The sequence below is a fragment of the Carettochelys insculpta genome, chromosome 3 (genome assembly GCF_033958435.1).
Source record: "Carettochelys insculpta isolate YL-2023 chromosome 3, ASM3395843v1, whole genome shotgun sequence".
Lineage (NCBI taxonomy): Eukaryota > Metazoa > Chordata > Testudines > Carettochelyidae > Carettochelys > Carettochelys insculpta.
Window position 1 is genome coordinate 4,648,634 of NC_134139.1, and position 12,455 is coordinate 4,661,088.

The 12,455-nt window shown below is 46.4% G+C and overlaps 1 protein-coding gene across 4 annotated transcripts in view; it reads right to left on the minus strand.

Annotated features, from left to right (window-relative positions):
- MAP4K3 (mitogen-activated protein kinase kinase kinase kinase 3) overlaps positions 1 to 12,455 on the minus strand; it is a 163,476-nt gene that overhangs the window by 83,995 nt on the left and 67,026 nt on the right. For 2 of the 4 annotated variants that reach the window (XM_074989289.1, XM_074989288.1), the window contains exons 13-15: positions 9,732 to 9,804; positions 8,512 to 8,570; positions 6,293 to 6,355 (exon numbers count right to left, since the gene is read on the minus strand). In XM_074989289.1, coding sequence (XP_074845390.1) covers positions 6,293 to 6,355; positions 8,512 to 8,570; positions 9,732 to 9,804 — 195 coding nt within the window. The remainder of the gene's footprint in view (positions 1 to 6,292; positions 6,356 to 8,511; positions 8,571 to 9,731; positions 9,805 to 12,455) is intronic. The other 2 variants (XM_074989291.1, XM_074989290.1) reach the window with 1 other exon arrangement.

Here is a 12,455-nt window from a genome sequence, read left to right on the forward strand (position 1 = left end):
TGATTTGTAGAGTCCTGCTTGGATGTTAAAAAAATGTCAGAGGAGAACAGAAGCCAAAGCTTTGGAAAATTATTTTGTTAGCAACCAGGGCTGAAGTTTCTAAAATGACCAGTGATTTCTGGAGCCTGACTTGAAAAACATGCTAGGGAGTTGATTTTCAGAACATGCCAAGCACACGTTCCTTCTGACAATCATGTACCTGGGTGGGCACACACAACTGAAGCACCAAAAAAACCTCTACTTTTTTTTTTTATAAAGGTACTCTCAAGCTGCTATGCACAAGATGTAATCCGGGGCACAAGCTGGATCCTGATGGAGAAGGTTCCTTGTTTGAGGGACTTGCCATAGTTCTGATATGGACAGGCTGAAGATGACTGGGGAAACAAGGCCCTGTGGGACAGTAACAGGGAACAGATGATGAATTTGGCAAAAAAGGGACTGAAGGAGAGGCATGTGTTTAGGGGCTGAACTGTTGAAGAGAAAGCTTTCACCCTCCCAGTGTGAAGAGCCTTGTCTCTAAATCAAGACAAACAAGCTAGCTGTGTCTAGATGTGAAGCAAACATGTCTCTTTGTGCACAAAGCTCTATAGCAGCACCATCTCGTTAGTTTCTGCCATAAAGGAGGGTGGATCTGCTAGTCAGTCTTTTTGAGTGTTGAAATTTCCCTAGATATAGCCGAGAAACCAACTACTGAAACTTTTCTTCAATCCAAATGGCCATGTCAGAAACAGGTTTCATTTTCCCATGTCCACTTTTACCAGTAGTCAAAGTTCAAAATGTCAAGCTTCTTAAATATAATCTGCATGATGCTGGCGAAAGACGCTGCAGAATGGATAGATCCAGTGCCCAGATTCTGAAGATGATCTGAAATTCCAACTTGGGTCAATATCCAAGGGCCCCATATAGGCACTCCAGTCAGACACTTCTTTTGGTTATGATCCTGAAGACTCATGGGTTTGCCAAAAGCTTGTCCCTGATAAAGTACAGGTATATATTCCACAATGGGACAATTTCCAGACTCAAGTGAAATGGGAAGTCAGGTCCTCTTGATGAGAAAGAGCTATTCAAGCCCACTTCCTGATGGCTTAAAGAAACCATATATTGAACTGTGTCTGCAACTGTGATGACCTTCTCAGCCAGAAAACAAGAGCGCTCCCTTCGGTTTCTGTGCTTTCCAGAGAAAAGAAAAATAAATAAATAAAACCTCAAAAAAGTAATGCGACCCTGTGAACAAGTCAAGGAACTTCTCTCTGTTTCACAAGGAGCCAATGGAACTGCAATTTGGAGAGTGCCTGCAGATGAAGCTGAGGGGTCTGCAAAGTGCTCACGACTTTAAAGAACTCCTATTTAAAACTAACATTATTTCCTTCTGTCTTCTTTGTAGCAATCACTGTTATCCTAAATTTAAAACCACTGGTGAGAGGAGATGTCAAAGGGGAGGTATAGTCAGGATGTAAAAGAATCTTGGGCCATGTTACACTCAGTCAGCAAGGGGACAACACATGGAACAGCTACTTTAATCAGCTTATGCCAATCTGTGAGGGGCTGCACGAGTCTCATTAGAAACAGCTACCGAAAGATCTGCCAGACCCACTTCCATGAGATTAGCAGGAACAGTCTGCGTACAGATACAGTGAAGATGAAAGTGGCAGAAAGAAGTCTGCAAAAGAAGAGTCAGTAGCTGAAAAGAAAAGCTGAGCTGGAGTGCAGGACACTGCTGCTGGAAGCAGAGACACTGGAGCTGTACTCCCAGAAAAGCTGTTAAAGAACATTTGTGTATGTAGAAGAGAAAAATGTACACGGGACGGCTTCCAAAGCTGGAGTAAGCACGCTCAAGCTATTGGCAGACAGCATGCAAAATGCTGACTGTGAAAAGCCACCATTTTGGTCCACATTTATTATTCTTCAATAGACTCTGACTTGAAATGCTCAGTTTACTAAGCAAAACAAACTTGGGTTTAGTTGGAAGCACAGCATGTTCCACCTAATACAGAGTCCAAAAAAATGAAAACGTGCTCTCACTACTGTACACCTAACCACAAACCATCACCAACACCAGATACAGAAGCACAGTAAAACTTGCTGGCTTGATTTTCATTCTGCACTGCTAAAGAGGAGAAGATCTGGAAACAAGAAAAGGCACAGTATGGGCAGTACCAAACACCAAGGCTGCATCTACGCTACAGTTCTGTTTTGAAAGAACGCCTTTTAAAAGAGAACATCGAAAGATGCTCTTTCGAAACAGAGCGTCTACACACACCAGTGGGGACCGAAGGTTCAGTCCGTTCTTACAAAAGGCCCCCAGCAGAATTTTGAAAGAGAGCGTCCACACATGCCAGGCCACTCTTTCGAAAGAGCAGGGGCAGGAAGTACTACGGGCAGGGTCACATGGTGGATGAGCCCTTCTGGGGCTGCCGTCCGCCGTCCCCTTAAAGTGGCTCCCCCCAGACCTCAGCCTGCACACACCGAGGGCCAGCAACTCTGTCTCCAGGCAAAGCAAGAGCGAGAGGAATCAGAGGTGGCATCCTGGTCCCCCATGGACCCCAAGCAGCGGCCCCCATCCATCGCAGCCAGGGCCAGCACCCTGGCCGCAGTCCTGGCCGCCGTGCTGCAGCAGCTCCAGGTGGCCACCACAGTAGCCACCCTCCTGTATGCCACCCTCAGGGTGCAACGCCCCCAGCCAGTCCCCTGGGTCATCCACCGCCTGTGGAGCTTCCCCACAAGCAGCGACTGATGGGACTGGCTGGTGCTGGAGGACTGGGGCGATGACCGGTGGCTACAGAACTTCAGGATGACCAAGGGGACGTTCCTGGAGCTGTGCCAATGGCTCGCCCCAGTCCTCCAGCAACAGGACACACACCTAAGGCTGGCGCTCCCCCTGCAGAAAAGGGTGAGCATCGCCCTGTGGAAGCTGTCCACCCCAGACAGTTACTGATCCATCAGACGCCAGTTCGGGGTGGGCAAAGCCACCGTCGGGGCCGTCCTCATCGAGGTAAGCCAAGCCCAGCTCACACCTAGACTGCATGCAGGGGGCAGCCTAGCGACGGGTACCGACAGGAGAAGGGCAGGCACCCTGGGGCCGAGGCAGGGATGGAGACAGGCAGGGGCAGGCACCCCAGGGCCAGGGGCGGGGAAGGGGGCAGGTACAGGTGGGCAAGCCACACCCCAGCCCGTGCTCACGAGCACACCCCCCTATGCCCTGCAGGTCATCCAGGTGATCAACAAGGTGCTCCTGAGGCAGCTGGTGCGTATCGGGGACCTGAACAACACCATCCGGGGATTCCAGGAGCTGGGCTTCCCCAACTGCTTCGGGGCCCTGGATGGCACCCACATCATCATCCAGGCCCTGAAGCACAGCTACGGGGCCTATGTGAACCGCAAGGGCTACCACTCGGTGGTCCTGCAGGCCCTGGTCGACACCAACAGCCAGTTCCAGGACATCTACGTGGGTTGGTCTGGCCGCGCCCACAACGCAAGGGTCTTCAGGAACTCAGGGCTGGGATGTTGTATGGCTGAGGGGATCTTCATCCCCTGGCGGGAGCGCCCCATTGGGAACACGACGATGCCACCCTGCATCATGGCGGACGCAACCTCCCCCCTGCAAGCCTGGCTGATGCGGCCATATACCGGACACATCCAGCCAAGCCAGGATCTTTTTAACGAGCGGCTGAACCGCTCCTGGAACATTGTTGAGCAGGTGTTCGGCCGCCTCAAGGAGCGTTTTAGATGCCTCTACGCCAGGGCTGGATGTGCGCCTCCCCAAAGTACCGGTGGTGGCTGGGGCCTGCTGTATACTCCATAACCTGCTGGAGGCAAAACACAAGCCCTATATTTAGAGGTGGGCCACTGAGGCAGGGCGAGGGTACGACCAGCCGCCTCCCGCCCCGTGCCACCAGGACGGGGTGTGTGTAAGGGAGGCCCTGTGTCAGGCCTTTGAGCGGGGGCCACGGTAACCCCCCCCCCCACTGCACACACACGCACACCCACCCGCACCCATGCACAGGGGACACAGGGTAAACCATGAAAATAAACCATTTATAAGGGAAAACTGTGCCCCTCGTTATTCAGGGTCAACTATGTACAAGTGTGGGGGGAAGATGAACAGGGAGAACTATATACACGTGTGGGGAGAACTGTATACGTAGGAGGGGGAAGGTGAATGGGGAGAACTATTTACATGGGAGCAGGTAGGGTGCAGGAGTGACCTGCAATGGAGAGGCGGCAGGGTGCAGGTGGCTGACCATGGCCTCGGTGAGGGCATCCAAGTTGGACCCGCCCCCGTGGGTCTCACACCTGCCGCTCCATGGCAAGCCACTCCTGCACGACGCCCGTCAGCTCCCTCAGGGCAGCTGCGTGGACCATGTCCCCTGCCTCATCCTTCCTGGCCTGGTGTTGCTGGCGGAGGGGCTGGCTGTGGCCACGCACTGTCCCAGACCGAGGCCTGGGCCGCACCCCCTCGCCCTCTAAGTGGGGCTCCCCAGGCCCGTCACAGGGCTGGTCCGGCTGCTGGAGCTGTAGAGAAAAAACAGGAGAGGAAAGGGCCATTAGTCCTGGTGAGGGACCCCCTGAACCCACCCCACCATCCCACCTGCCCCATCCCAGCAGTCCTGCAGGGACCACATCCGGGGTTCCCAGTGTGGGCTGCAGGAGCGCTGGCTCTCCTCTGGCTCCCTCGGTCCCTCTGTGGCCCAGCGACCCATGGCACTGTGCAGCCCGCATGGTGCTGGGTGCCACACATCAGCCCTGCGAGGCCAGGGCAGTGGGGCTGTTTGACCTGCCCATGCCCTGTGGCTGATGTCCCTGTGGGTGGGCTGTGGCCATCCTGGGTGGAACTGCGCGCCCCCTCCCCACGGCCACCAGCATGCCTGGTACATACCTGTGGGTCCCTCCAGGAACTCAGGCGAGGCATAGTCAGAAGGGGCCGGGCTGGATGGGCCTGAGGGGACGTCGATGACGAGGGCCCCCTCTCTTGAGCCCTCGTCAATCGCTGGTGTCCTGGATCCTTGGGGGGTGCCTGCAGGTGGCCAGTTGTCCAGGCCAGTCCTCCCACTTGGTCCTCATCCCCATCTCCTCCGGCTCGATCAGAGGAGTCGGTGGTGTCGACGTACACAGCTGGGGGTCCTGCCTCCTTGGGCCCACCGGTGATGCCCTTGGCCAGGCACTCGAAGGTGGGTTCGTTTCAGCACCAGACACCCGTCTGCTGCAGGACCTCCTCATCTCCCCACAGGGCGAGGAGGTCCTGCAGCTCAGCCTCTGTCCAGGAGGGGGCCTGACTTTGGGGGTCTGGCTCTCCTCTTGGAAGGACTTCCCCCCCAGTCCCTGGACAGCCCCTGGAGTGGGCAGGAGTCCCGGCTGCTGGCCATGGTGCCAGAGGTGCTGCAGCTTCCCCCAGGGCACCGCAGCTGGGACCTGTGCGGAAGGCAGTGTGGGCTCCCTGCTGCCTGCACGCTCTCAGCTTCCTGACTGAGGGCTTCTGGGAGCCTGCATGCTGAAAGGCAGCCGGACCCAGGAGCCATAGGGCTCTGCTATTCCTGTGAGCAGCACCGCTTCCTGCCAGCTGATCGTGGCCATGGAGGACCTGCTCTTTCGAAAGAGCAGGTCGCAGAGCCTCCACACTTGCTCTCTTTCAAACCTGTGTTTCGAAAGAGGGAGCTTTTCCCATCCTGGGAGCGGAGGACCAACTTCGAAAGAACGGGGGAGTTCTTTCGACGTTAAATTCAAAAGAGCGCCGTGTCAGTGTAGACGCTCTGTGGCTTCTTTCGAAAGAACTTGGTCTTCCAAACCTAATTTTGAATGTACTTGTTAGTGTAGATGCACCCCAAGAGAACCATATTTCTGACCTTCTTTGAATGGTTGTAGTTTTACCAGCGTACACATTAATGTTTGTCTTCATTCTCTATTGTAATTACATTTTGGATAGTCAAGTCAAGAATACATATATATTCTAATCTTTCAAATGAATGGTTGAAAGAACAGTCAACTAAAAATACTAAGAAATATCTTCTAGACCCAGTGAAAAAAGTTAAAGACATTACAGTCGATGCATAATACCAACCTATCCTATAAAATGAATAGTTTAAATATATATGTCTGCTAGGTAAAATACTTTCAGAACTGACATTAAATACATAATTTCTCTCCTGTTTTTTAGAAATATTCATACACCTTAATCTATAGACTTTAAAAGCTCTTCTACAGAGGCAAACACAATGCAAGAAAATTTTAGCTTTGAAAAACAAAAATAAAGACACAAAACCAAAGTTGACAAAGAAAATCAGAAGATGAAATATACCAGGTTAGATCTTGCAGTGTAGTATATTTCTTCTGAACTGTCCAAAAAATCGTTACTGTTGGGCTGTTCATTAGACAGAGACCAAGAAATGTAGGTTATTTACTTTGAGAGTGAAAGCCAGACACACAAAAAGGGAAAATTTTTTGCCAACAATTTTGTTAATGCAAAATTAAGCCATATTAAAACAGCTTGTGACAAAACTGACATTTCACATCACAGCATGATTAATTTAGCATCAAGTTGAAATATTATTTAAAAGCAAAAAAAGCCAAAGGATTACTTTAATAAACTGGAATCAGCAATTAGCTTCCATTTCTTAATCCTCACACTCCAGAATTTTTTTATCTTCTGTTGGAATACTGGATATTGTCACAAACCTCTACCCTCAATCTCTCTTCCTACAAGGTCTTTCATCAAAATGAGTCTTAGAATGAATGGGACTACTTCTGCAGCCAGTTAGTGCTCGGACATCAATTGCCCAGAATGATCTAACTGTAGCGATACTGTTTCTCCTTTCCTCAATCTTTGTGAGGCTGACACCATCACCACATTCCTCTTGTTCTCTAATATGGAACCATTCCCTTAGTTTCAAGGATCAACATGGCTTTTTTTTTTTTTTAAACTATGCAGCATATTAAAAAAATCAGCCATTAAAGCCATTTGTATTTAATGTAATAAAAGCAGGTATCAAACTATTAGAATTATGTAGGTACAATTTCTTTTTCCAGTTTACAGTTACATTTCTATACAGTTCAAAGTAACCTCAAATACCAAAATAATGGTATTGTTTCACCTACATGCACTCTAAACATGAGTGCAAATACTTTTGCAGAGTGTTACAGGTAAACTGCTGCCATGGCCTCAGGAATAAGGTGGTGGCAATAATTTTAAATTAAAAATATCTGAAGATGTCCTAAAATAAATTCCTTTATAGTTAGAGCAAAGCACTCTCCTTCATCCTTCCTATTTCTATGCAGGCAATTAAGCAGTCTCTTTACCTCCCTGCGCATTAGGAGGAGCTACACTTGTTTATAAGGCTATTTCTGAGGAGGGAAACATGGGGGTTTGGGTAGTAGTTGTCTGTCATTTTGGCAGAGTCAAAACGAACAGCTCTGGTTCTCCCTTCTGGCAATGGCACCGGATTCCTTTTGTGCTGGTATTCTTATCGGCAAGATCAATCACTTCTCACAAGACAAGTAAGGTTCTAAAGTGCAATACTCCGGTGTGCTTCAACTCAATATGAAGTTGAAGTCTTCTCTTCCAAGAACATCTGTCAAAGAAACACTCTTTATGGCTTTGCCTTAAGTTCCAGAAGAAAACTTCACCCTCAGTTTGATAGCTCGTGAGTCTTTATTGCAGTGCAAGAAAAACGCTCTGCTGTCATCGAACACTGCCCAGCTGGATGGCAGGTACATACACACAGTCACAGTACATTTGGCCTTTAAAAGTCCTACCTAAAAAGGGCTGTCCTCTTCCTAATTTTAAGCCCCTTTTTCTTCATTAAAACTCATTTTGTGATTGTCATGCCACATATTCAAGAACTTCTCAAAGAACAAAAAGAATAACACAAAATTGGGGAAATAAATATATGCACAACTAAAGATTTCATTAATCATGTTTTCAACACTTCTCTGTAGTCTGCATCACTCTCAGAGGTAAAGTAAGTGGACTGACATTGTATGGTGACTTGGGCTATACTTCTCCTATGTATTTTTCTTGCCTGGGTTAGAATTGCTGACCCTCTGGTTTTTATCATCATACATATATACATAAAAATATTATAATCAGCATAGCAATAAATAATATGATTATGCAGCTGCACAGATGGGTGTGTAATTCCTCTCAAGTTGACTAAATTCTTCTTCATGTTAGATAAGCTGCTTCTCTCTACCCTGTTGGGATACTACAGGCTACTGTCCACCTCTCCCACAGCAGCTGGCTGGGGCAGAGTATGCACAGGAGCTCACATCCCCTAAGTCAGCTGGCTCTTTGCCAGAGGAAAGGATGAAAGGAGGGGAGGAAGCAGGAACCCTTGTAAAGCACCGCACAAGGAGCATACCAGCTCGGCTCTGGCATGGTCCGTATGACAAACGAGGGCAGCTCTGGCCTGCTCTCCTCCTGAGCGGGGAGTAGCTTGTAGATTTAATTGTTTGTGGAGTGAGAGAAAGGACTATAGCACAAGTCAAACTTTTTTTTCGTTTGCAGGAAACGTTACTCACAAACTCATGATGTGGCTCTGTCTCCTTTCTTAACGGAGGATTGAACTTTATTTGACCAACTACAGAGGGGAAAAAATAAAGTCAAGATCTGATTTACTTGCTTTAGGAAAGGACTCAGTTTCTAGTAGCAGTTGCCCACTAAAAATAATTCAGTTTTATGTACAAATTTCTGATCCAAATTTCTGGTGTACACATGCCTGTAGCATCTTGAGCTCAGAGCCCTCCAGAAAGCACCAAGTTCTGGGGACTGCGTATCCTTGCTTTTGTTCAGAGCTATGTAAAGGGATTACCCTTTGTTCCTTGCCATCCACCTATTAGAAGGATTACAAAGGATTCAGTTATGTTCATGGTACAGGAACATAACTCTGGAAGGCAGCTTACTCACCTGTAACTAAAGTTATGAGTAAGTCTTTTTAGTGAATTGCTTCTTCAAATCCATACTGTTAGCAGTAAAAATCCTTGAAGGAGGATTGAGGAGTACTAATTAAATTTTCCAATGCTGCCCTTCTGCAAGACACACTGGCCATTGTACCAAAGCTGGGAGCACAACAGTATCACCAATCTCGATAATTCAGAACTTGTTCTTAGTTTATAAGTTGTAAGATACAAACCCCAAATTAAAAAGTGCATTTTTAAGAAGGCGGCAGCTTGCCTTCTGATTCAACATCTAATGACACTCTCCCTCCACCAATTTGTGTGTTATCATTGCAGTTTGAAAATAAAACTGATGATATTAAAACAGTAGTTGCAGGAGCAATGTCAGTGTTATGCTCAGGGTTTTCTTTGCCATGGGTTCTTTACCAAGGCTTCAGGGGGCTTCCACTCCAACTTTAAATGAAACATTTTCTGAGTGACTGGCCCAAAGGCATTATACCAGCAATATTCAAATTAAGGAATCCATCCACAATGATAGCAACACGACGATGACATTTTGTTCAGTCCTATTTTGCTAGGCTGTACTAGTAGAGAGATGTGACATGAATGGGGTCAGTAAGGATAGTGCGCAGAGCACTCCTTCCCCCATGGGGCACAGGGCTGTACATGGCCCCAGCCCCTGGCCACTTTGAGCGGTGTGTAGATACGCAGCAGACAAGCAGCCTGCGTGCCTGAGGGTCCAGCTGGAGGCGAGCCACATCTTGCTCCTCATGTAATGTAAAAGCTAATTTCAAGTTATTATAACCTTCAACATTCTTTACTTAATAATGCAGGTACATGCTTACAGTTTATTTCAGAGCGTGTTTTTTCTTCTCTCACATTTCGACTTGTTGAATGAATTCTATGAGGCACAAGGGGCTAGAAGGAAAAAAAAAAATTATTACCAAATGCATACCTTCTATTCTGTGCACATACAATTGTCTGTCATGTATTCTACTAATTCCCTTATGTTTTTAAAATATGATTCAGGACAAGTCTAAAAGCAAAGCTATAAAGAGCATGTTTTGCATATTAAAGATAATATCACTACTTCAGACTACTGTCCAGGTGCAACACGTATTTCCATTACAGCAGTACGTTTTGTAGTCTAGGTGACTGCATAATGTCTTTATAGCTCTTGCATGTCGTTCTGAATTTAATGGGACCGTGCTAAGCCGTCCTGTTTCAAGAGCGTATTTTTCAGGAACCGTGGAAACACTTAGGGAAACATGGTTTCTATATCCAAATAAGAATTACGGAATCCATTTTAACTGAGCCACCCAGTCACCTGACTTACAATTCTGAGGAGGTGGGAGCTGCCAAGTGGAGCCCTTTAACCCAGCTGTTGGTGACTGTGCTAGAATCTGACTGAGACCCACGCCCTTCTGACACACACCGACAATCACAACGGTCAGGAAGCATCCACCCCATGGAGGACAGAGACCTCCTCATGGAATCAGATGAGGTGAATGGAGAAGACCTTTAAGTAGACTATAAAAAGTTATGGTTGAGGATAGAGTATAATGGTCTAGGAATCTCAAAACTGTAGACTTCCAGCTGTTTCCCCTCCTCCCCACATCCCCTGAAAGGCTGCTAACAATGCCTTCCTAAAGGACTGGAGGCCCCAGACACCATCATAGAAGGCAACTCAAGACTAACTTGTTTGTGCCCAATACCAAGACATCTTCAAGAAGAAACCAAGCATGAAGAGGATTATGGCCATATCGACTGAAGTCCTGTGGCACAGAACTGAGGCAGTGCTAGTTATGAGGATAAAAAGGTTAAGCAGACTACTGTACACATTTCTGTTTATGCTATCCTTAATCACGGTCTTCAGGAGAAGCTTTTTGAAGTTTGTGTTACAGACAGGGTAGTCCATGACCATAAACCTTGAACATCAGGGGACAGAAACTGTGAGCTCTGTGTTCTGTGTGCTGACCTCTGGAATGACTATTAAATGTTTTTATTGAGGTTATGTAATGCAATGTCTGTGCTTAACATAAGAAAACAGAGAACAAGGGATGCCCTTGGCCAATGCTGTGCAAAGCTCAGGAGAGCCTAACAGTACTTAAGCAAAATTACCATACTGAAGGATGTGTGCTTAGTGGACCTCCTAACCCAACCAAAAAGTTACAGAACCTTGCATACGAAAAAGACTAATTGTAAAAAATCTAAAAATATGTTAGTGAATGACCAGGGGACAAGCATGAAATATAAAGTATATTAAAACTTGATACCTGCAAATAAAAATGTCAATTAAAAAGGTCTTCATGACTGTGTTTCTAATAGAAGGTCTATGTGGCACTTAACTAAGTTGAAAATATTAATGGAGCTTCTCCATTTGTTTTTAAGGGTTATATGATTTTTTTAAATAAAAATAGTTTAAAAGAATCCAGCTATTATGTTTTTAAGAAACATACTTACAGCAACAAGCTGAAGTGCACATAGTAAAATCCAGGTAAAATAAAACAAATGTGTTCCAAATAAACCAAAAAGACTCCTATATTTTGTATAAAACATGGGTGTTTGAGACACATGTACATGAGAACAACTGAGGTGACACCACCGCTGAATTAAGCTGGTTTAACCATCACCCACTGAGAAAATGAGGTTGTGGGGAACTTCTGCCTTCAGATATAATCACTTACCTTAAGATTCTGTCACAAGTATTTTTAGTAAGAGTCTAGGACAGACTGCAAGCAATAAACAAAAATTCACAGAAGTTCAGCTGTTCTAGCAGTCCCAGGATTGGCAACACGTTAGCTGTTATGGCAGCACAGGACTGACTACGGGTCAGCTACTCTGGGACCCTGGAGCTGGACACAAGCTCCAGCCTTGACTCAGTAGTCCTGGACAGCAATGGAATCCACGACTTCAATAACAGACTCATATCCTTAGTAATAACATCCTCAAGTTTCCTTCATATTCCATCAGGGTTAAAGATGCTGAGTCCTTTGTGGGCTGGAAAAATTATCAATAAGTAGGTTGACCAGCATTTACCCATTGAAAGGAGGGTGGTGAGCACAGATAAAAAGTAAATTAAAGGAAGTATTTGAGGAGGGAGATGTAATTAATAAACAAATAATCTAAGAGCTGTAGTGATCAAATTAATCTGCTCAATACAGACACTGAACTTTGTCTGAAACAGAGTTGGGCTGGCATAAAACTGCTTTTTCGGAGACTGTCTTCTTATAACAGTCTCAGAGGGGTAGCCATGTTAGTCTGTATATTCACAAACAACAAGCAGTCTTACAGTGCCTTAAAGAGTAACAATTACATTAAGTCATGAGGTTTTGTGAGTAAGACCCATTTCTTCATTGATGAACCCAACATTATTCATGATGAATTTGGACCCCTCGGAAATTTTATTTTGGAAATCCAAAAATCAAAGCACACTGCCCACAAGACCTCTTCCTCAATGTTACCTGTCAGACTGGGTGAAACTCTCTAGGTGGCAGGAGAGATACATCCATTCTGATGAGGAGAGTGTCATCCTGGGGACTTGGGGCACAGTGGAATTGATTAGGGTT